At 37.4% G+C, this 26,205-nt stretch overlaps 1 protein-coding gene across 4 annotated transcripts in view; it reads left to right on the top strand.

Annotated features, from left to right (window-relative positions):
• SLC44A5 (solute carrier family 44 member 5) overlaps positions 1 to 22,602 on the top strand; it is a 418,726-nt gene extending 396,124 nt beyond the window's left edge. For 2 of the 4 annotated variants that reach the window (XM_017531591.2, XM_017531572.2), the window contains exons 17-22: positions 7,985 to 8,088; positions 9,150 to 9,223; positions 9,841 to 9,911; positions 10,039 to 10,127; positions 12,914 to 12,998; positions 18,063 to 22,602. In XM_017531591.2, coding sequence (XP_017387080.1) covers positions 7,985 to 8,088; positions 9,150 to 9,223; positions 9,841 to 9,911; positions 10,039 to 10,127; positions 12,914 to 12,998; positions 18,063 to 18,175 — 536 coding nt within the window. In that variant the 3' untranslated portion in view covers positions 18,176 to 22,602. The remainder of the gene's footprint in view (positions 1 to 7,984; positions 8,089 to 9,149; positions 9,224 to 9,840; positions 9,912 to 10,038; positions 10,128 to 12,913; positions 12,999 to 18,062) is intronic. The other 2 variants (XM_037739634.1, XM_017531583.2) reach the window with 1 other exon arrangement.
• Positions 22,603 to 26,205: the final 3,603 nt, after the last annotated feature.

The raw sequence follows: 26,205 nt of genomic DNA on the forward strand, positions 1-26,205 counted from the left end.
CCTAAAATGCAATAAAATAAATGGGGAAAAAAAAAAAATATATATATATATACAAAAATTAACTAAAAATGGATCAAATACCTAAACATCACAGGAAAACTGTAAAACTCTTAGAAGAAAACGAGAGGAAAGCTTCATGACATTGGATTTGGTGATTATTTCTTAGTATACCAAAAGCATAGGCAACAAAAGAAAAATAAATTGAACTTCTTCAAATGTAAAACCATTTGTTCAACAAAGAACACTACCAAGAGAGTGAAAAGACAGCCCACATGATGGAAGAACATATTTGCAAATCATATACCAGATAAGGAATTCATATCCAGAATATATAAAGAACTTCTATAACTCAACAGCAAAAAAATAAGCAACCCAATTCAAAAATGGACAAAGAACTTGAATAGACATTTCTCCAAAGAGGATATATAAATGGCCAATGAGGACTTGAAAAGATACTTAATATCAGAGGGATCCAAGATGGCAGAATAGGAACAGCTCTGGACTGCAGCTCCCAGCTAACATGCAGAGGGTGAGTGGTCACCGCATTTCCAAACAAATTTTTATTGCCCACAGACCAGGAGATTCCTGGGCAGAAAAGCACCCGAGTCTCCAGCATGGCTATTTCAGCCAGCACAGCAGGTCTCCACACAAAAACACACAGATCCAGGCACCATTTCAACTGGCAACTGGAATGCTTGGGAGACACAGTCGCCCATTCAACTGATAAAATGAGGACTGAAAGGGAGCCAGGCCAGGAGATTCCTGGGCAGAAAAGCACCACAAGTCGCCGGCATGGCTGTTTCAGCTGGCACAGTGGGTCTCCAAAACAAAAACTCACATAAATCTGGGCACCTTTTCACCTGGCAAATGGAACACCTGGGAGACAGAGTTGCCCGTTCAACTGAACAAAAGGGGACTGAAATAGGGAGCAAGGCCAAGAGATTCCTGGGAAAAAAAGTGCCACAAGTCTCCAGTATGGCTGTTTCAGTGAGCACAGTGGGTCTCCACACAAAAACTGACACAAATCCGGGCACTGTTTCAACTGGCAACTGGAATGCCTGGGAGACACAATTGTCCATTCAACTGAAAAAACAAGGGGACTGAAACAGGGAGCCAGGTAATCTGGCTTGGCCAGTCCCACCCCCACAAAGACCAGCAATCTGAAACTCTCTGGACTGAGAGTTTCACAGTAAGCACCGCTGAACCCAGTATAGTCCATCTCTGTGGGGGAAGGGTGTCTGCCATTACCAAAGCAGTTTGCCAGTACAGAGAGAGTTCACCATTACAGAGACAGACTGCCATTACTGAGGCAGTTCTAACTATACCCCTATAAACAAAACTTCAACAAAGGTCACACAGCAGCTGGGCAGAGCCCACAGCAGCTCAGCAACACCTCTGCTGGCAGACTGTGACTAAGCTACCTCCTCGCAGGGCAGGGCGTCCCTGAAAAAAGGCAGCAACATGACAGAAACTTATAAATAAAGCCCTACCTTCCTGGGACCGAGCACTAGGGGAAAAAAAGGTGATTATGAGTTCTGCTGTAGCAGACTTAAATGTACTGCCCAGCAGCTCTGAATGAAACAACAGAGCTCACAGCTCAGCACTTGAGCTCCTGTAAAGGACAGATTGTCTCCACAAGTAGCTCCCCGGCCCCCATATATCCAGAGTCACCTCATAAAGGAGAGCTCCGACTGACATCGGGTGGGTATCCTTCTGGGAAAAATATAGCAGAAGAAACTGGCAGTAACCCTTATTGTTCTGCAGCCACCACAGGTGATCCCAAGGCAAGCAGGGTCTGGAGTGGACCTCCTGGACCTCCAGCCATCCTACAGCAGAGGGGCCTATTAGAAGGAAAACTAAGACCCAGAAAATAGTAACTTCATCATCAACAAACAGGACGTCCACTCAGAGATCCCATCTGAAAGTCTACAACTACAGATACCACAGGTAAATAAATCTGCAAAGATGGGAAGAAACTGGCACAAAAATGATGAAAACACCCAAAACCAGAACCCCTCTCCTCCTCCAAGGGATAACAACTACTCACCAGCAAGGGAACAAGGCTGGATGGAGAATGAGTGTGATGAATTGACAGAAAAAGGCTTCAGAAGGTGGGTAATAAACTTTTCTGAGCTAAAAGAACATGTTCTAACCCAATGCAAAGAAGCTAAGAACCTTGAACAAAGGTTCGATGAAATGCTAAAGAGAATAAACAGCTTAGAGAGGAATATAAATGAATTGATGCTGCTGAAAAACACAACATGAGAACTTTGTGAAGCCTACACAAGTTTCAGCAGCCAAATTGACCAAGCAGAAGAAAGGATATCAGAGATTGAAGATCAACTCAATGAAATAAAATGAGAAGTCAAGATTAGAGAAAAAAGAATAAAAAGAAATGAACAAAGCCTCCAAGAAATATGGGATTATGTGAAAAGACCTAATCTATGTTTGATAGGTGTACCAGAATGTGATGGAGAGAATGAATCCAAGCTGGAAAATACTCTTCAGGATATTATCCAGGAAAACTTCCCCAACCTAGCAAAGCAGGCCAATATTCAAGACCAGGAAATACAGAGAACACCACAAAGATATTCCTCAAGAAGAGCAACCCCAAGGCACATAATCGTCAGATTCACCAGGGTTGAAATGAAGGAGAAAATGCTAAGGGCAGTCAGAGAGAAAGATCAGGTTACCCACAAAGGGATGCCCATCAGACTCACAGCAGATCTCTAAGCAGAAACCCTACAAGCCAGAAGATAGTGGGGGCCAATATTCAACATCATGAAAGAAAAGAAATTTCCACATAGAATTTCATATCCAGCCAAACTAAGTGTCATAAGTGAAGGAGAAATAAAATCCTTTTAGAACAAGCAAGTACTCAGAGATTTCATCACCACCAGGCCTGCTTTACAAGAGCTCCAGAAAGAAGCACTAAACATAGAAAGGAACAACCAGTACCAGCCACTCCAAAAACATGCCAACTGATATAGGGCATCGACACAATGAAGAAACTGCATCGACTAAAAGGCAGAACAAACAGCCAGCATCAAAATGTCAGGATCAAATTCACATAACTATATTAACCATAAATGTAAATAGCCTCAATCAAAAGACACAGACTGGAAAATTGGATAAAAAGTCAAAACCCATTGGTGTGCTGTATCTAGGAAGCCCATCTCACATGCAAGGATACACATAGGCTCAAATAAAGGGAGAGAGGAAAATTTACCAAGCAAATGGAGAGCAAAAAAAGCAGGAGTTGCAGTCCTAGTCTCTGATAAAATAGTCTTTAAACCAACAAAGATCAAAAGAGACAAAGAAGGACATTACATAATGGTAAAAAGATCAATGCAACAAGAAGAGCTAACGATCCTAAATATATACGCACCCAATACAGGAGCACCCAGATACATAAAGCAAGTTCTTAATGACTTACCCTACACAATAATAGCGGGAGACTTTAACACTCCGCTGTCAATATTAGACAGATCAACGAGACAGAATATTAACAAGGCTATCCAGGACTTGAACTCAGACCTGGAACAAGCAAACCTAATAAACATTTACAGAACTCTCCACCCCAAATCCACAGAATATACATTCTTCTCAGCACCACATCACACCTACTCTAAAATTGACCACATAATTGGAAGTAAACCACTCCTCAGCAAATGCAAAAGAATAGAAATCATAACAAACAGTCTCTCAGACCACAGTGCAATCAAGTTAGAACTCAGAATTTAGAAACTAACACAGAACCACACAGCTTCATGGAAACTGAACAACTGGCTCTTGAATGTTGACTGGACAAACAATGAAATGAAGGCAGAAATAAAGATATTCTTCGAAACCAATAAACACGAAGACACAATATAACAGAATCTCTGGGACACATTTAAAACAGTGTCTAGAGGAAAATATATAGCAATAAATGCCCACATGAGAAGCAAGGAAAGATCTAAAATCGACACCCTATTGTCAAATTTGAATGAGCTAGAGGAGCAGGATCGAAAAAACTCAAAACCTAGCAGAAGACAGAAATAACTAAGATCAGAGCAGAACTGAAGGAGCTAGAGACACAAAAAACCCTTCAAAAAAAAAATCAACAAATCCAGGAGCTGGTTTTTTGAAAAGATCAACAAAATAGACCACTAGCCAGATTAATAAAAAAGAAAAGAGAGAAGAATCAAGTAGATGCAGTAAAAACAATAAAGGGGATATCACCACCAATTCCACAGAAATACAAACCACCATCAGAGATTACTACAAACAGCTCTGTGCACATAAACCAGTAAACCTCAAAGAAAAGGATAAATTCCTGGACACTGGCACCCTCCCAAGCCTAAACCAGGAAGAAGTTGAAACCTGAAAAGACCAATAACAAGGGCTGAAGTTGAAGCAGCAATTAATAGCCTACCCACCAAAAAAAAGCCCAAGTTCAGATGGGTTCACAGACAAATTCTACCAGACATACAAAGAAGAGCTGGTACCACTCCTTCTGAAACTATTTCAAACAATCCAAAGAGAGGCAATCCTCCCCAAATCATTTTATGAGACCAACATTATCCTGATACCAAAACCCAGCAGAAACTCAACAAGAAAAGAAAACAGCAGGCCAATATCCATGATGAACATAGATGCAAAAATCTTCAACAAAATATTGGCAAACTGATTGCAACAGCATATCAAAAAGCTTATCCATCACGATCAACTAGGTCTCATCATGAGGATGCAAGGCAGGTTCAACCTACACAAGTCTATAAACATGATTCTCCACATAAACAGAACCAAAGGAAAAAACCACGTTTATCTTAATAGATGCAGAGAAGCCCTTAGACAAAATTCAATAGCCCTTTATGCTAAAAACTCTCAATAAACTAGGTATTGATGGAATGTATCTCAAAATAATAAAAACTATTTTTGACAAACCCACAGCCAATATCATACTGAATGGGCAAAAACTGGAAGTATTCTCTTTGAAATCTGGCACTAAAAGGATGCCCTCTCTCACCACTCCTATTCAATATAGTATTGGAAGTTCTAGCCAGCGCAATCAGGCAAGAAAAAGAAATAAAGCGTATTCAATTAGGAAAGGAGGAAATCAAATTGTCTCCATTTGCAGACAACATGATTGTATATTTAGAAGATCCCATCATCTTGGCCCGAAATCTCCTGAAACTGATAAGCCACTTCAGCAAAGTCTCAGGATACAAAATCAATGTGCAAAAATAACAACCATCCCTATACACCAATAACAGACAAACAGAGAGCCAAACCAAGAATAAACTGCCATTCACAATTGCTACAAAGAGAATAAAATACCTAGAAATATAACTAACAAAGGATGTAAAGGACCTCTTCAAGGAGAACTACAAACCACTGCTCAATGAAATAAGAGAGGACACAAACAGATGGAGAAACATTCCATACTCATGGTTAGGAAGAATCAACATTGTGAAAATGTCCATACTGCCCAAAGTAATTTATAGATTCCATGCTATCCCTATCAAGCTACCAATGACCTTCTTCACAGAACTGGAAAAAACCACCTTAAACTTCATATGGAACCAAAAGGGAGCCTGCATAGCCAAGTCAATTCTAAGCAAAAAGAACAAAGCTGGAGGCAACACACTAGCTGACTTCAAACTATACTACAAGGCTACAGTAATCAAAACAGCATGGTACTGTTACCAAAACAGAGATATAGACCAATGGAACAGAACAGAGGCCTCAGAGGCAACGCCACACATCTACAACCATCTGATCTTTGACAAACCTGACAAAAACAAACAATAGGGAAAGGATTCCCTGTTTAATAAATGGTGTTGGGAAAACTGGCTAGCCACATGCAGAAAGCAGAAACTGGACCCCTTCCTGACACCTTACACTAAAATTAACTCCAGATGGATTAAAGACTTAAACATAAGACCTAACACCATAAAAACCCTAGAAGAAAACCTAGACAAAACCATCCAGGACATAGGCATAGGCAAGGACTTCATGACCAAAACACCAAAAGCATTGGCAACAAAAGCCAAAATAGACAAATGGGACCTAATTAAACTCCAGAGCTTCTGCACAGCAAAAGAAACAATCATTAGAGTGAATTGACAACCAACAGAATGGGAAAAAATTTTTGCAATCTACCCATCTGACAAAGGGCTAATATCCAGAATCTACAAAGAACTAAAACATATTTACAAGAAGGAAACAAGCCCATTAAAAAGTGGGCAAAGGACATGAACAGACCCTTTTCAAAAGAAGACATACATGAGGCCAACAAACATATGAAATAATGCTCCTCATCACTGGTCATTAGAGAAATGCAAATCAAAACTACATTGAGATACCATCTCACTCCAGTTAGATTAGCGATCATTAAAAATCTGGAGACAACAGATGCTGGAGAGGATATGGAGAAATAGGAACACTTTTACACCGTTGGTAGGAGTGTAAATTAGTTCAACCATTGTGGAAGACAGTGTGGAGATTCCTCAAGGACCTAGAAATAGAAATTCCATTTCACCCAGGATTCCCATTACAGAGTATATATTTAAAGGATTATAAATCGTTCTATTATAAGGACATATGCACATGAATGTTCATTGCAGCACTGTTTACAATAGCAAAGACTTGGAACCAACCCAAATGCCCATCGATGATAGACTAGACAGGGAAAATGTGGCACATATACACCATGGAATACTATGCAGCCATCAAAAACGATGAGTTCGTGTCCTTTGTAGGGACATGGATGAATCTGGAAAGCATCATTCTCAGCAAACTGACACAAGAACAGAAAATAAAACACATGTTCTCATTCATAGGCATGTGTTGAACAATGAGAACACATGGACACAGGGAGGGGAGCATCACACAGTGAAGTCTGTGGGGGGAACTAAGGAAGGGACAGTGGTGGGCGGGAATTGTGGAGGGATAACATGGGGAGAAATGCCAGATATAGGTGATCAGGAGGAAGGCAGCAAACCACATTGCCATGTATGTACATATGCAATAATCCTGCATGTTCTTCACATGTATCCCAAAACCTAAAATGCAATAAGATATATATATATATTTTAAAGATGCTTAATATCACTAGTCATTAGAGAAATACAAATCAAAACCACAATGAGATACTACTCCATACACATTAGAATGGCTATTATATATATGAAAAAAAAAACCCCACAAAAACCAGAAAATAACAACTTGGTAAGAATGTGGAGAAATTGGGACCCTTGTGTATTGCTGGAAGGAATGCCAAATGGTGTAGTCACTGTAGAAAATGGTATGGCAGTTTCTAAAAAAAATTAAAATATAATTTTATGTGACCCAGAAATCCTGCATCTCGATATATATGCAAAGAATTGAAAGCAGGAACTCAAACCGATACTTGCGCATCACTGTTGATAACAGCATTATTCAGAATAGCCAGAAGGTATAAACAACCCACATTTCCATCAACAAATGAATAAATAAACAAAATTAGTCTTTTCAACTAATGGTGCTGGGAAAATATACAATGAAATATTATTCAACCTTAAAAAGGAAGGAAATGATGAACCTTGACAACATCATGCTACGTGAAATAAGCAAGATATAAAAGGATAAATATTATATGATTCCTTTTATTTGAGACACCTAGAAGAAGCAAATTTATAGAGACAAAAAATATAATAGAAGTTACTAGGCACTGGGGGAAGAAGGGAATGAGGAGTTACTATTGAAAGGCATAGAATTTCTATTTGAGGTTTTAAAGTTCTGGAAATGGATAGCAGTGATGGTTGTACAACATTATAAATGTATTCATTGCCACTGAACTGTACACTTAAAAATGGTTCAAATAGCAAATTTTATATTATGTATATTTTATGACAATATGAAATTTTAAATCTCATTCTAAATGTTGTATTATTATTTAGTTTGATTCATAAGGTTCAGCTGCAAATCATTAGTAGATTTAAATACCTCCTTCTCATAGGTACCCAGAACACACTTTCTAAATTCCTAAAATGCTGCCTGAGATGCTGTTTCTGGTGTTTGGAAAATGCAATAAAGTTTTTAAACAGAAATGCCTATATTATGGTAGGTAGATTATTTTTTATTTACTAAGCTGCTTCTTTGCAATCCCAAACCTTATGTCTACATTGCCCTTTCTAAAGCACTTTTACATTATGCAGTTGAATTTATCACCATGCTGATAGAAGGACTGTGCATCCAATGCACAATTCAGGGATATGCTTCCCTAGTTGAGATAGTATCTGAACTATATTTTATTATTACCTTCAATCTTTTTTGAGAGAAACAATATTATGTACATTGGAAACTTTTAAGTGTGTTGGATAGAAAATGGTTGTGTGTGTCTTTGTCATAGTTTAGTGAGAAGAAATCATATTTAATCTCTGAAAAGGAAATACTTTCTAATTCTGGAATTTACATAATTTTAAAGAAGGGTCTTATCCTTTTTATGAATCTGTGGCAAAATGTGTGAACACTGACAATGCTTGACAGAGTTTTACTTGTTTCCTATGCAAAATGGAAACTCCTTAGTGGTATTTTAGCATATGGGATCCAGAAATATAATTCTTCCAAAACTTAGAAAGCTAAAGTATAACCTTATGACATTTGCTTATTATCATAAGTAGCACAGGGTCTGGAAAAGTGATTGGAATAGTTATGGAGATTCAAATAGTCATTAATTTACCTCCAGTGAGAGTATTATGTTGAGCCTTTTAATCAGTAAATCAAGTGTAATGAAAGGCACTGGGTTTCCTTAAGAGAAATTTTTTATGTAGAGACTTCAGTATTTAACCTTTTCAGCAATAAACTCTAGCCAAAACGTTTTAAAGACAGAAGCTATTATCTGGAATTTGAGAAAAAAGACCTGCCTCTGTTTAAGGATGTCGAATTCCTCAGACTTTGAGGGCATACAGCATCTGAAGCACACCTGATTGTCAGTGACCCTGAGAGTTCTGTAGAGCTGAGGACACACAGCGTGTCCCACAGATCCACATGTTAGAAATAAGAGTTGGGATAGCCCTACAAATGACAGGAATTAATTTGGTTACCTTCCTGTCATTGGATTGTCCTTTGATTTTGCTAGAGTGTGTTACTGACTCTGGAATAATATCAACTGTCTTCCTCAGATTGCAATATATGGCAGAAACTTCTGCAGGTCAGCAAAAGATGCTTTCAATCTGCTGATGAGAAATGTTTTAAAGTAAGTAATCAGGCTGAACATTGTAATTCAACAATTTAGTGAACCTTGAACATGACATCCTTCACGTGTTGTTATTTAAAGTGCTGGTGGGATTATTAGATATGAATATTATCTTTTAACTTGATAGATTTAAATATCTCATATCATTAATTTATTTTCATATCTGAGAACTGTTGCATCCATCATTCACCTGAGTCTTTATGCCCACCGGCATTTTTTCATTTTTATTATCCCCTCTGCTCAAGAAATTCCCCCAGGTGAACCACAGTATCATCTTTCCCCCTCCCAGAATTGGTGGAGCCTGAGTGAACAAAATCAGAGAAGAATACAGCATGAAGACTCAGCGTGTCTATAGGCTTCAAATTAGAGAGAGAGAGAGACCGACACCACCACTGCAGGGCTCCTGACGGCCCTACAATGCCATCTTCTGTTTACATTAAAAATAAGTCAGAACATCATCCATAAGTTCCACCTTCATTTCGTGCAAAACAGTTGCCAAATACAGTTCCAGCAAAGACATACCAAAATAAACTCATGAATATTTACTGCCATAAATTTCAAGTACCAAGTATATTTTAAACACAAAATTATACTTTCTTTTTTTTTCTGACACTCAGGGTTGCAGTTACAGATGAAGTTACATACTTTGTATTATTCCTGGGGAAAATTCTAGTTGCTGGAAGTATAGGTAAGTAATAATGATAAAAATAATTAAAAAGTTTAAAAGATGCTTGGAAGAACTGCTTTACTACAAAAAAAAAAAACTATATTCCTTTGCAAATGTATAATATACATGTTCTACCTTTTCAATGTAGGTGTTCTGGCCTTCCTATTCTTCACACAAAGATTACCAGTGATTGCACAAGGACCAACATCTTTAAATTACTACTGGGTACCTTTGCTGGTAAGACCTGGTATCTGAGTCAGTCCAGGCTGTTATAACAAAAATGCTATAGACTTAAAACTTAAAAGAAATTTATTCCTGACCATTCTGAAGCCTGGGAAGTCCAAGATCAAAGTGTCAGCTGACTTGATTTCTGGTGAGGGCCCTCTTACTGGTGTGCAGAAATACACCTTCCCATATCTTCACATGGTGGGGAGAGACAGAGATTATCTCTATCATTTCTCTTCTTATAAAGGACACTAATCTAATCCTCCTGACCTAATCACCTCCCAAAGTTCCCACCTTCAAGTCACATTGGGGCTTAGGGCTTTGACAAATGAATTTAGAGTGCACGCAATTCACTCCCTAGCAGCTGGCTCTTGTTGAGTCTGTGTTTTATCAAAGATAGCACAATTCTAAAAAGGAATAGAAGTAATAATGATAGCTAACATTATTGGCCTTATTTTATACCAACCCACATTCCACTTTAGAGACTGGGTTCCTTGGAGACAAATCTAAGACAGAGGATTACATGCAGAAAGTATGTCAGGAAGCTGTTTCCTGAGATACACTGGTAAGAAAGTGAGGGCAGGATAGGTAGCAGGAGAAGCTGCCCTATGCCAGAGTTGTAGCCAAGGCCTAAAGGACCTATTCAAGGAGAACTACAAACCACTGCTCAATGAAATAAGAGAGGACACAAACAGATGGAGAAATATTCCACGCTCATGGTTAGGACATACCAATATCATGAAAATGGCCATACTGCCCAAAGTAACCTATAGATTCAATGCTATCCCCGTCAAGCTACCAATGACCTTCTTCACAGAACTGGAAAAAGCCACTTTAAACTTCATATGGAATCACAAAAGACCCTGCATAGCCAAGACAATCCTAAGCAAAAAGAACAAAGCCAGAGGCATCACACTGCCAGACTTCAAACTATACTACAAGGCTACAGTAATCAAAACAGCATGGTACTGGTACCAAAACAGAGACATAGACCAATGGAACAGAACAGAGACCCCAGAAGAAACACCACACACACCACACATCTATAACCATCTGATTTTTTACAAACCTGACAAAAACAAGCAATGGGGAAATGACTCTATGTTTAATAAATGGTATTGGGAAAACTGGCTAGCAATGTGCAGAAAGCAGAAACTGGACCGCTACCTGTCACCCTACACTAAAATTAAATCCAGATGGATCAAAGATTTAAACATAAAACCTAACACCATAAAAACACTAGAAGAAAATGTAGGCAAAACCATCCAGGACGTAGGCGTAGGCAAGGACTTCATGACTAAAACACCAAAAGCAATGGCAATAAAAGCCAGGATAGACAGATGGAATCTAATTAAACTCCAGAGCTTCTAATTAAACTCCAGAGCTTTTCAAAAGAAACCATCATTAGAGTGAATCAGAAACCAACAGAATGGGAAAAAATTTTTGCAATCTACCCATCTGACAAAGGGTAGATTTTGACAATATCCAGAATCTACAAAGAACTGAAACAGATATACTAGAAAAAAAAAAACCCCATTCAAAATTGGGCAAAGGATATGAACAGACACTTTTCAAAAGGACATATATGAGGCCAACAAACATATGAAAAAATGCTCATCATCACTGGTCATTAGAGAAATGCAAATCAAAACCACATTGAGATATCTCATGCCAGTTAGACTGGTGATCATTAAAAAATCTAGAGACAACAGATGCTGGAGAGTATGTGGAGAAATAGGATCACTCTTACACAGTTGGGAGTGTAAATTAGTCCAACCGTTGTTGAAGACAATGTGGCGATTGCTCAAGGATCTAGAAATAGAAATTCCATTTGATCCAGCAATCCCACTACTGAGTATATACCCAAAGAACTATAAATCATTCTACTATAAAGACACATGCACACGTATGTTCATTGCAACCCTGTGTACAATAGCAAAGACCTGGAACCAACCCAAATGCCCATCAATGATAGACTGGACAAAGAAAATGTGGTACTTATACGCCATGGAATACTATGCAGCCATAAAAAATGACGAGTTCATGTCCTTTGTAGGGACTTGGATGAATCTGGAAACCATCATTCTCAGCAAACTGACACAGGAACTGAAAGCCAAACACCGTATGTTCTCACTCATAGATGGGTGTTGAACAATGAGAACACATGGACTCAGGGAGAGGAGCATCACACACTGGGGACACTTGGCAGGGGTAGGGGAGAGACAGTGGGGGGTGGGCAGGGAGGGGGGGGAGGAATAACATGGGGAGAAATGCCAGATATAGTATGCACCTAAAGTAAAATAAATAAAATTTTTAAAAAAATTAAAAAATATATTCCAGAAATAAAAAACACTGGCATCAACTGATTGAAGAGACATAAAATATCATTGCCAAAGTCACTTTGCTTGATAAAGAAATCTGTTCTCTCATTCTTCTAAAGAGCTAGGCATATGTCCAGAGTCCCTGCATCACTGTGTTGAGAAGGGTTGTTCTATTAACTGGAACACCTATTATAAACTGTTACCCTAGGGAGAAATACACTTCTGTTTTATTAACAAAAAAAGAAAGAAAAATAATACTACCAAAAGAGAAAAGGCAGGTAATTTAATAAAACGTGTTTAAGTCTCAGAACAAAGCATGCAAAAGAATTATCACTGAACTTTTTGGTCTCTATGTTGAAATATTTTCCAATACAGAGTACTTCAAAACTTTCTCATCACAGCTTTCATTTACAGCTGCGTTATTCTTCTTCTGGACGAAGTATATAACATGTTGGTTCTCTTCTTTACCATTTACAGACGGTCATTTTTGGGTCTTACCTGATTGCACATGGGTTCTTCAGCGTCTATGCAATGTGTGTTGAAACAATTTTCATCTGCTTCTGTGAGTATTCAGTATGTGTGTTTTCCCCTTTCAGTGTATAACTAAAAGGTGAGATGGTGAAGGCCCATGTCCTTAGCTGGCTTGGGGATCTGCAGTTACCTGACTGTAACCACAAAACATATTTATCTGGAAAGAGATATTTCTTAATAGCTGCTCTTTAAACCTTAATACCTGAGAAATAAGTCAGATGCAGAGAGACAGATACTTTATTATCTCATTTACATGTGGAATCTAAAAAAGTCAGACTCATAGACACAGAGATGGAGGGGACAGTAAAACGGAGCAATGTTAGTCAAAGGGTACAAGCTTTCAGTTATGCAGGATGAATAAATTATGGCACTCTCACGTACAGCATGGTGACTAGAGTTAATCATACTGTACTCTTAACTTGAAATTTGCTGAGATCTTAAGTAGTCTCACCACACACACAAAAAGATAACTATGGGAGGTTATGGACATGTTCATTAGCGTGACTGTGGCAATTTTACGATATATGCATATATCAAAACACTATGCACCTTAAGTATTTACAATTGTTGTTAATTATACCTCAGTAACATTGGGGGAAAATATTATACCTTAACAAAACTTGAGGAAAAATATAAAATTGAAAAAGAAATCTTACCAGCTAAGAGAATGGTTTGCAAAGCACAGAAGAGTCAACTACTGAAATAAACCCAGGCTTCATGGCATGGTGCTAACATGAAATTATTTTGTTCATTTCTTGATTTGTTTTTAAGTCAATAATAATAATTGGCTTCTGTTGTGCTTTGTTAACAGAACTGAAGAGATAACTAGGCTCTGGGAACTAGATATGTGGAATTCTTTGAGGAGAGTATTTATAGATTCTGATAAAGCCAAGATGGCAAGGTGGTTTCAAGGACAAATAGGGCCAATTTACACTCTGCATCACAATGACAAAGGGATAGGATTTAGAGAGGAGTACTTTTAGGAAATAGTCGGATTAATTTTGATATGTAGAGTTAAAATATTTCTTTAGAGCTTCCATCACTGACTTATACACGTTGCTTCCATAGTTACCTATGCAGCTCCCATACAAAAATAGGGTTTTCCTTTTTGGCTAGGCACTGTGGCTCATACCTGTAATCCCAGTGCTTTGAGAAGCCAAGACAGTGAGAATTGCTTGAAGCCCAGCTTGAGACAAGCCTCGGCAACATAGTGAGACCCTATCTCTACAAAATAAATAAATAAATTTGCCAGGCATGGTAGCATGCACCTGTAGTCCTAGCTACCCGGAAGGCTGAGGTGGAGGATCACTTGAGTCCAGGAGTTTAAGGCTGTAGTGAGCTATGATTGTGCCACGGTACTCCAGCCTGAGTAACAGAGCAAGATCCTGGCTCTGAGAAAAAAAAATGATTTATTTTTTATATTAGTACCTTACCTGAAAAGTCCTAGAGAACGTAGTACCTATCAGAAGCTTGATCTGGCTCTCACCTTCAATGCCATTTCTTTGGCAAACCAGCAGAAAGTAGAGTCAGCAAGTAAAAGAGCATAACTTGTTAGCTGCACAACTACACATCTTGAGAGATTATTTCTCTAGCATATTGCCCTTAAGAGAAACAGAGAACACTTATTTTCTGACAGGGCATTACCGAGCAATCTGCAGGTACAAAAGTTACAGTTTGCATTTTAGAGTAATCCACAGCACCAACTTCACACTGGGATCAAGAGAGAAGATAACTTTAGGGAGATATATTCAAAGAAACCTCCTAGAAAGTAGTTTGGCCTTGTTTTTCATTTGTTTGTTTGTTTGTTTCTGACCATGTTAAAATTAATTCTCAATAACCAGACAAAGAATTCAGGAGAACTTTATGTACTAGTTAGCTCTTCCTCTGGTTGTAAATGAAACTGAAATGTTTAATATATTCTTAGTGCTTCAGTGGTTTAAGAAAAGCCATCTAGCTAGAAAATGTCACATGAACAAACTCCAGTTCAGGTATGGGATGGAAGAAGGAGCACAAGAGTAAGGTCAAGTGCTAAAACATGGTGGAGACAGGGCTCTGGAATGCTCAAAGATTTCTCCTCTCATCTCTAACACTAATCATGGGAGCAATATCTGGAGATCACTGTGTGATCTTCCCCATTCTTGTGGCTGAAAATGCTTCTCAAAATATGTCTCAGGAAATGTCTAGATGATTCATGTTGACATGAATCATCTCCTTTCAGAGACTTTAGTCTGCAATAACAAAAAACAAGGAAACTTATATTGTATTTCTCTTCCTGCCCCAGCAGTTACTATGGGCAACATCATATTTTGTAAAATATTATTCTTAAGTGATGCCCTGAGCCGAATTCTGATTGTGTAGAAATATATATATATGTATACATACACACGCACACACACACACACACACATATATGCCAGGCACGATGGCTCACACCTGTAATCCCAGCACTTTGGGAGGCTAAGGTGGGTGGATCATGAGGTCAGGAGTTCAAGACCAGCCTGGTATATATTTATACCTATTATCTTGGCTGCCATAAAACTGGTATGTGTGTATGTGTGTGTGTGGTTTTTTTTTTTTTTACAGTGCCAACTATTGGTAAACACTTCATTTATAGAAACATAGCATCTTTTTATTATTACAAGGTACTGAGATTCATGATCCTAGAGTGGGAAAAAAGTAATAGTTGCAGATGATTATTAATGTGATCCAGAGCAGACTTCTTACCAGTACCTTGAGGGTAAAAACAGGATAGATATGTGATATATAGCAGTAATCCCTCCTTATCATGGGGGATTCATTCCAAGACCCCCCAGGAGAGGCCTGCATTCTCTAATAGTACCAAACCCAACTGCTGTCAATTAGAACATGTTTCTGTGCACATCTTCCATCCACAAATGTAATGCCTTTTCCATCTTAACTAATCACTTATACACTGTGGCCATAAATTTTGCAGTTTGACATGCAACAACAAAACTAGTTTAAAATTCTTTTTTCTTCTTCACAATTTCACATACAGAGGATTTGTTCTGGCCAGGCACAGTGGTTCACGCCTGTAATCCCAGCACTTTGGGAGGCCAAGGCGGGTGGATCATTAGGTCAAGAGATTGAGACCATCCTGGCCAACATGGTGAAACCCTGTCTCTACTAAAAAAATACAATTAGCTGGGCGTGGTTGCGCATGTCTGTAGTCCCAGCTACTCGGGAGGCTGAGGCAGGAAAATTGCTTGAACCCGGGAGGCAGAAGTTGCAGTGAGCCGAGATTGTGCCACTATACTTCAGCCTGGCGCCTAGCGACAAAGCAAGACTCTGTCTCAAAAAAAAAGATTTGTTCTGCTGGGCGCGTTGGCTCACGCCTATAATCCTAGCACTTTGAGAGGCCAAGGCAGGCAGATCACTTGAGATCAAGAGTTCGAGACCAGCCTGGTCAACATGGCGAAAGTCTGTCTCTACAAATAATACACAAATTAGCCAGGTGTGGTGACGGGCACCTGTAATCCCAGCTACTTGAGAGGCTGAGGCAACAGAATCCCTCGAACCTGGGAGGCAGAGGCTGCAGCAAGCAGAGATCACGCCACTGCACTCCAGCCTAGGTGACAGAATGAGATTTCACCTCAAAAAGAAAAAAGATTTGTTCTTATATAGATGTTAGCAACCTCAGCATAAATTTATTTCTTATTAACTCGAGAACTTTTACCCTTTCACTTAAAGGAAGCACTTTACAGTTTCTTTTGGCATATCCAAATTGCCAGCAACACTACTCTTGTATTTTGGGGCCATTATTAACTAAAATAAGGGTTACTTGAAGACAAGCACTGTGATCGTGCAATAGATAACTGAGAAGGCTACTAAGTGACTAAGGGAAGGGCATCGTAGACAGTCAGGAGATGCTGGTATAAAGGGAGGATTCCCTGCCAGGATGGGCCAGAGCTTGACGGTTTGAGGTCTCATTATGTTACTCATAATAGTACACAATTTAAAATTAATGAATTGTTTATTTCTGGAATTTTGCATTTCATATTTCTGGACCTTGGGTAACTAAAACCACAGGAAGTGAAATTGTAGAAAGCAAAGCTGTGGATAAGAGAGGACTATTGTATAGAAATAGGATTAAGACAAAAAGACAAAACTGTTCAGCATCTATCATGTTCCCTCCTTTGCTTTTCATTTCGTATGTGAGGAAGGTCACTGTGAGGTCTAATGTAGAAATCTACTAAACCAATGACACAACCATTCCCAAGAGTACAGCTACTGTCTGCTGTGAATTGTATGTATCTGTGGGAGACTTAATTTCATGCAAATGTATCCTTATTTCTCAGCATAATTCTGATGCTTTCCCCCAACTACCCAGCAGGTGAGGGGACAGTGAACATGCCATCAACTTAATATTAGCCTAAGCAAAGCAGAAAGGTAAATTAACATACTGTAAGAGTCAGAATACATTGATATTTGCTTTCAGATATAACCTGAGGAAGACTGCAAGAATTTGGGACAGGATGCCTTATAGTTAAGTAGAGCAAAAGCAAGACTAGATGTCAAGAGGCTGGATCCCTATCTCATCTTATTGACCTCAGAGCTTTTGACTTCAGCAGTGATTTTATTATCCTGGGCTTCACGGTCTTCATCTATAACATTAGAGTATAGACTACCATTAGAAGTGACTTGAAACTTCGTTATTATTCTACATGTATCACGGAATTAATACACTTCCTGAAATTCTGTTATTATTCTATATTTATCACAGAATTAATACACTTTCTATACAGCTCCATCCCTGAGGATTTGGCAATTTATATCTTTCTGAAGTGAACAGATACGAGATTTAAAGATGGTACTTTTGAAGGGACGTAGAATATCTCCTTAGCCTTTAAACTATCAAAATACATCTCTTTGGGAGTGGGAGGGATTTATGAAGTTTCAGTGCTTCCTGGCAGAGATTAAGGCTTCTTGCTTTGCCCAGCATCAGCAAGTAAATGGCGCCAATTTGTCTTATATTTGACTAACACTGATTTTTCTGATTTTTCCCTGTTCGACCCTTCAATTTGTAAAAACGTGTTTAACTGTCCTGCTGCCGCTGCTTTGGCTGCTGCATATACAGGTGAAGATCTGGAAAGAAATGACGGATCTACAGAAAAACCCTACTTCATAACACCTAACCTGCACGGAATTCTGATCAAGAAGCAACTAGTTCCCCAGAAGCAGAAAGAGTAGAAAAGCTCCAAACAGTGTCACTCATATTTAAGTAGAAGTTGTGTAAATTAGGTTGATTGTAATTTGAAAATGTTGCTTTTGAGTAATGTGAAATTTCTGTGCTTAATTTTAAGAAGTCAGCATCTGGTACCACCTGAGGTGTCAGGCATTGGATGACATTAGCTGCTGTCTACTTTATAGACTGTGGTCCCAACTAAAGATCAAAATGTTAATGTCAAACGTTTTTTAAAATCTGTAGCCGAGAGTGTTTTAATAACTTTTATAACTCAGTGTGCTGTTTCCATTGCAGCACTTTGATAGCCTTTCTTTTTATAAGTGTATATTTGTAAAGGATATTCAGGCAATTTTTAAAAACACTATAAATGTGTAATTTATTAGCCATAAAAATATTGATTTATAGTTAACCAGCATATGGTACTAAATTTGTAAATATGGTGCTATGGTTATATTTATACTGTTCAAGCTGGTGGACAACTCTCTAAACTGTGATTAAACTTGTATTAATGGTTCCCTAGGAAGTATATTTCAGTGAGTCAAGTCCATAACAAACATAGATGTTAATGTTATACAGGTTCTACAGAGAGCATTACTGGGTAAAAATTACTGTGGAACCTTCATAGCCCATTCTGTTTTATTGGAATGATGTTTATATTGAAGTCCAATCTGAGTTCTGGAGTGTCATTTCCAACAACATGAACCTCTGTCCATGGTGAAAATGTTCTGAACAAACTGAAATTGCTACATAACTCATGCCTTTTGTCTTTAACCCAAATTTCCTATTTCCGCTAGATAGAAAACCAGTATGAATTTGTTTCAGAAGAGTGATTATATCTTTTCATGAGCATACCTGTATTTCTAGATTAAAGAGATTGTGTGGTTTTGTTCTACAAAAGGCTTAATTTTGTCTCAACTTTCAGCAAGGAAAGAGAAAAGTAAGACACTTCAGATTTTACCCTAAGGAAATATACTGTCGGCCCTCATCATCCTTTATGCGACGCATACTGCAGGTTAGGAACTCTCCCCGCAGGGCTTAGGAGGAAGGTTATGCCCACCTGCCACCCCTGCTGGCCAGAGGTTTCTGGTAGTCATGCATAAGTTTTGAATGACAGAACAAAGCACGAATCAGACACACACATTGCCTAGCCATCCCCTGTGTGCGAATGTGTATGATGTGGTTAATGGTGTAAAAATGCATCCCAAAAGGAGCATTGAATCAATGTGTATCTTCTTGGCTTTTACCTTAAGCTTATGTATAAGGATTATGTATGTATTGACAGAAGGGAACATGTTGATCTAACATGTTGCTCTGAATATCACCCATATATCCAAGAAAAGAGTCAGAAATCTATTATTGTGTTATAGATTGATATAAATACTTATTATCTTCAAGTGTAGAAACCTAGATTTAAATTGACTCTGTGGCAGATTAATTAATAGCAATAAGCCAATGAATAGGGAAGATTTTTAATATGTAATGCTGTTGGCTTACATTCTTGAGATTATTGTATTCAAAAGTGTCTCCCGGCTTCACATTTTGGCAAGCAGCCTTCTGCATTCTTATTCTTGAAGCATAATGCAGAGAATAATGACAACTTATCTATCTAGATTATTATTATTTTATTATTCAACGAGACAAGGGGCACAACAAAGAACTAGTGGAATAGTGACCTCTACCTGAGAATTTGTTATAACTATAGATGCCTGTGCTCTGCCTAGGAGATTCTAATATATTGTGATTTGATATGAGCCGCAATGTGAATTATTATAAAGTTCTCTAGCTGATTGTGATATATATAAAAGTTGAAAAATTGGCCAGATGCAGTGGCTCACACCTGTAATCCCAGCACTTTGGGAGTCCAAGCTGGACAGATTGCTTGAGACTAGGAGTCCCAGACTAGCCTAGACAACATGGCGAACCCCCATCTTTATTAAAAATATAAAAATTAGCCAAGTGTGCTGGCACACACCTGTAGTCTCAGCTACTCAGGAGGCTGAAACGGGAGGGTTGCTTGAGCCCAAGAGGTCAAGGCCGCAGTTAACCATGATCACGCCACTGCATTCCAGCCTGGGTGACAGAGCAAAACTCTGTCTCAAAAAAAAAAGTTGAAAAATCACTTGACTAAAACATAAATCAACACATGAAAGTAGTTGCCAATTTATATTATGGGCTAATATCTAGTCAGAAAAAGAGTCTCCATTTACTACTTATTTGTGTAATTCAAATATGTAGAATAAAAATGAGCATTGTTTTTGAGAAGATATTTGGAAGCCATTTTCTTAGAAAGCAAACTAATAACTGTGAAAAAAACAGGCAATATTCCTCAAAACTTGCAGTCGATGTGCTTGAAGTCTGAAATTTCACAATATTTATTTTTCAATGCTGTACTATCTAAATTGTTGATGGCAAAACAAAATCAATTTTAAACAAATATAGTAATTTAGAAAGTATATTTTAAAAATGAAGGTGAAAGTTATTTTCTCAATCATGCAACTGAGAGACATGCAATATTGCAGAATCTGACCTGTTACACAGAATGAAATAACATCTTACTGACATAACAAGGGCTGATTGTTTTCTCATAACTATGTTTACAGTAACGTTGATGCCAAACTATGCTGTTTTAAAAAAATAAGTATTTTGAACTGCTGTAAAGCAAGTATACAGCAGATGGCGATGTTACTTCTCTTACAGTTCTGCTTTGATATTTACTCTGTACCATTCTTCCTCCTAGTGGAAGATTTAGAAAGAAACGATGGTTCTCCTGCAAGACCTTATTACGTGAGTCAACCTCTGCTGAAGATTTTCCAAAAGGAAAATCCACAAACTAAGAAGCAGTAGAAGAGCAAACTGGTCGTCCTACAGCTGTGTGTTACCTTTTCTCCATCTGCTGTGTCTGTGCAACATTTGTTTCATAAGTGCTTTGTATTTTGCAACACTGTATTCACGACCTTGTTGGCTTGCATTTGCATGTTTTATACCAAAGCTTATACTGTAATATGTGAAGCCATCAGAAATCGCAAGGGAATTGTTAATAACATAAAACATTTTTATACTAAGATCATTTGTTTTGTAATTCATTTTTAAAGAGTGGCTTGGATGTTTTGAAAATACTACTGAATATGTTAATATTCTTTTAAATCTTAGATTGAAAAATGATACATTATTTAAATTGATAGCTCCTAATATATTTTTTAATTTACAACTAAAAGACTTCTTCTGCAGGGAAATTGGTCAACAAAGTGAAATTAAAAATTTTAAAGCTTTTCCCACTCTTGTTGGACAGTAAATCAGTTAAAGGACTGCCCCACTTCAGAGTTTGCTCTCTTTAAGTATAGAATGTTTCCTATTAAACAAATTGCCAATCATCCAGCCTTTACTACTTCGCCCTCTGACAAAGTGCCTTACTGGCTGTTTAATATTACCCAGCTTTTATGGGCAAGTTTACAAACATTGTTTAAAAAAATTTAAAACCTGCAATGTTTCATTATTAAAACAAGTCTTATTGCATTTGTTTCACTCTTAGCTCACCGATTGGAAAACATTTGTCATTTTGCTCTGTTGGATAACCTCACTATTATAGAATACATTGTGCAGCTAAACAATTTCCCTTGCGCCTAGTGGACATTCATGAATGTGTACTACACGCAAGAAGAAAAAAAACAAACCCTGAAAGAACACTTGCCGGGTTTCTTTGTTTTTTTACTAAAAAAGAAGTTTAAAAATGAAATGTTTTCTATGGTAGATCTTTGAAAATAAAATAGGTATAATACTGCATTTCTCTGTGTTTTACAAAGATCAGAAAGGGAAACTTTTAGGAATTACAAAGGGAAACTTTACTCCTCGAAAGGGTGCTCATGAATGTCATGTACTGAATAGCTCCCTTTTAAACAATCACTTATTTTCATCAAAGCCTATTCTATATATGCCATTTCATTTTCTAACCTTTGGTATGAAATAATCAGTTTACTTACAATATGTTAATTTATTGTGCAACTATAAACAGGAACATAATTTCCAAGTCAGTTTTAAATAATTTGATCAGTACTACTAACTTTTAAGGAAATTAATTCAGTTGGTTACTCAGTGTTACAGAAAGAGTCCATAGAAGTATTAACCCTAAGAGAATGTCAATCATATAATGATAATTTGTGAAAGCATTGAGAATCAATCAACAGTAAGTTACTATCAGTTTATAAAATATTATCACATTTGTTTAAGTGTGACTTTAGATACTTTTATGCCAAAAATAAACTCACATGAGCACATGACAGCTCTATAATCGGTGTGCTTCTGCTGTGCAGAAATGGTAGAAACGTATTGTCTAAATATCTTTGATAATTAAAATGTTTAATATTTAATGAAATTTGTTGTTACTCATTGTTTTAAATCGATTTTTTTTTCTTTTAATAAAGATTTAAGTAAGAAATAACTGTGTTTTGATTTCTTTAAGCCACAAAAAGATAAAGGCTTTTGTTTTCACAATCCACTATGCTATGACAGTATCTTCTCTGTACCAAATATCTAGGTGGGGGGTTTTAATTTTAACCTAGATTTATCTTTTTAAATTTTCCATTTTTCTCCAGCTGTGGATGGACAAATCAAATAACTAAAACTAATAATTTATACAAAGTAAATAAGTCAAAATTAAATGGATAAGATACTTTAAAAAAAAAAACAAAAAAACCTCAAACAGCCTAAATTAGGCAGTTATTCTTTGTTTTTATTTGCCAAAGCTTTGCTCAGTCCTTCATTTGGTTTTGTCAAAATTTATAGGAGGAAAATGTCATTATTTTCTAGGCAGGTACACATTTAGAGGCCCTGAAGAATGTGAACACCAATTAGTAGTAGTTTACTAAAGCAAGATTAAACATACCTATCACTGATTTATCTTAAACTAAATTTTAAAACAAATATATTGCTGTCTTTTCTTAGATTGAATTATATGTTAAATCTTCAAAATTAATTTTCCTTTACAATTTTTGTATTTATTTCAGATGGAGCCCTGCTCTGTCTCCCAGGCTGGAGAGCAGTGCAGGATCAACACTCACTGCAGCCTCCGCCTCCGGGGTTCAAGCTGTTCTCCTGCCTCAGCCTCCCAAGAAGCTGGGACTACAGGCACCAGCCACCATGCCTGGCTAATTTTTGTATTTTTAGTAGAGATGGGGTTTTACCATGTTGACCAGTCTAGTCTTGAACTCCTGAGCTGAGGTGAGCTGCCTGCCTTGGCCTTCCAATGTGCTGGGATTCCAGGCATGGGCCACTGAGCTTGCCCCTAAAATTTAAGGGGTTTCTTTCAGTAAAAACATTGAACAATGATCTTGCAGTTTTCAGTGTTCTTTTAAAATAAGAACACATTAATAAGACAATAAGATAATAAAATATTTTATTAATAGAGCTGATTCTTTTCTTACTTGAAATAAAAATACTTTTTATATTTTTCCAGAAGAAAACCAAATACTTTTTTACATCTTAATCACTACTACTTTTACATGATAAAGCACTCATGTTGGTAAATAAATGATATATAATTCTGCAATGATTAATTTGGCTTTTTCTATGTGCCTAAAAAGCTTAAAAAGAGTTAGTGAGTCTATATAATAAAATCACACTATGAAAGGTTCTATGGGATCATCAGGGACATTGTGATTATTACTTAAACCAATACTGGAAAACAGGCTCTATGTAACAATTTTTCATTTTTCTTTTTCGTATATAGCTGACCAGCACTCATTCCAATGTATGTTCTTTCACTTTTACAAGTGGTGCCTCAGGAAATTGCTCTTAAACTCTAACCAGGCTTAGTAATTATCTCCCATATTATCTGGTTCTGGATTGGGGAACATGCTTTATAAATCAGTTTTTGTTGGCAAAAGATATGGGGACAGATTTGAACTGAAATCATTATTGCAGACTGTAGTGTATGAAATGACATCTTAACGTTTTTTCCAGTGTCTTGCAAATGTTAACCTTAGATGTGTGCAAACTATTGTTTTATAATAAGATATAGATATAGGATTATAAGAACACAATTCAATAAATCATTAATGAAAAAATCAATATAGCAGATGCACGTTCCATTGATATTAACAACTTTGTGTCTTATAATCTAATTCTCATTATCTAGGTCTAATGAAGTAAATAAAAAACAAACATATATGGCTATATATATATATAGCAGAAAAATATATGTATTTGATTTTTTTATTTATTTGAAAATTATTTTTTCAAAGTTACTTCCCACATTAAGGCTACAATGGGCATTAAAAACATTTATCTCAGGACCTAGCTGAGTTACTTCTGGTTATTAGTGAATCAATCATCATCCAGAAAACAAAGCCAACCCCCATTAAAACAAATGTGAATTCATTCATTCATGGATATTGAGTATCATTTATTCAAGGCTTAAACAACAGAATGATGTCACCATCATGGACCCTATTAAAATGTATCAGGTCAAACTAACTGCCCTTTCCCCCATTTACAATTTTGCAATTGCTTGGAATGAAAGGCAGCCAAAATGTGTAGAATCTGGCAACATCTTCTGTCATGATTTCTGCACTGAGGAAATGGAGGCTGTTATGTGACAAATTTAAAAGCAAGCAATTCAGTTTTACTAGTTGAAGTCACTAGCTTTATTTTCTTTAAATTTAACTCCTTGGTTTTCTTTTTCTTTTGTATTTACTGTATGAATAAGAATAATTTAAGCAAGTGGGGAAATTGTGAATGCGAATAAAACACACTTCTACCACTGGCTCTAAAACGTGATATATCTTCATCTTCCGTCCCTTTGCAGTTACAGAGCACGGTATGTTAACAAGGGTGGGAAAGGCTTATCAAAAGAGGAAGATGTTTTTATTCTACATATAAATTAACGTGGAGCCTGAAATTGATCCATTTTAGAATAACCTTGGAATCTCCACATTCTTTTAGGCAGATGAATGTGCACCACTGCATGTGTGTCTGCACAGAAAGAAGGAAATGAAGGTAGGGTGTTGGGAAAAGCATTGCTATCCAAGGAGAGACTGGAAAACCTAAAACACAAAAATTTCTAGTGGGATCAAAGAACGCAATGTTACAGGAAGTGAGGTGCCTTCTGAATGCAATTCATCAAACTATTGAAAAAGAAACTCAATAGCAAATCATTAGCTAGTAATTAAGCAAATAAAAATATTTTTCCATTTTCTGATAAATAGCATTGAAGCCAACTGTGTTACAATGAAACTAATCAAATGCTTATTTGCATTCAGCCTAAACAAATAAACAAAAAGAATGATGTCCCAATATGATTTATGACTAAGGGATTAAAAAACATCTGCCTCTTTTTCACAGCACTTGTGCACGTTAGCCAAAGCTTTGCTGTCATGATGGGTTTGTGTTTTTTTCTCTCTTTCCTCTCAACACAAAGATCTTCCCTGTCATTTCCTTTCCTCCAACTCAATCTCTTATTTCATTTTTACCTGCTTAAAAAAATCTGCATTTATAATAAGATATTTGGGAGGAAATGGAGGTGGAAGAGAAAAAACAATGATGAAAAGGAAGACTTCAACCAGCAGGTTGGTTTGTGCTACGGACTGGCATATCCACAGAATGAGTTATGAACCATGCTAGGGCATAAGGAAAGACGAATGCCAGAGCCCGGCAGAGGAGCCTTCCAGAATCACCCTGTTACTCTGCCACCACAAGCAAGGTGTTAAACTGCTCAGAGGCTTCCTCAACTGACAAGTGAAGCAAAGCCCCTCCTCACAGTGCTGCTGACAAGGTAACATGAAAGTGAGCCTCATATCCATTAATGAGGACTGGTACATAGAGTTGGGCAATGCCTGTTAGTCATTAACAGTGACATTCTCTTGACCGGGGACTTTCAGCACCTGGACTTCACCACTCCTTTCCTACCCCAGTGGAAAGTCTATTTGGGCCTCTCTGGGAAGCTGATGAAGGGCATCACAGTAATGGAAGAATCTTCCCACTACCCTCCCCGCACGTAAGCCAGAGTAAATGAGATCTAGGTGACTCTCCCGCCTTCTCTAGA

The sequence above is a fragment of the Cebus imitator genome, unplaced genomic scaffold, assembly GCF_001604975.1.
Source record: "Cebus imitator isolate Cc_AM_T3 unplaced genomic scaffold, Cebus_imitator-1.0 Scaffold3, whole genome shotgun sequence".
In the NCBI taxonomy this organism is placed as follows: Eukaryota; Metazoa; Chordata; class Mammalia; order Primates; family Cebidae; genus Cebus; species Cebus imitator.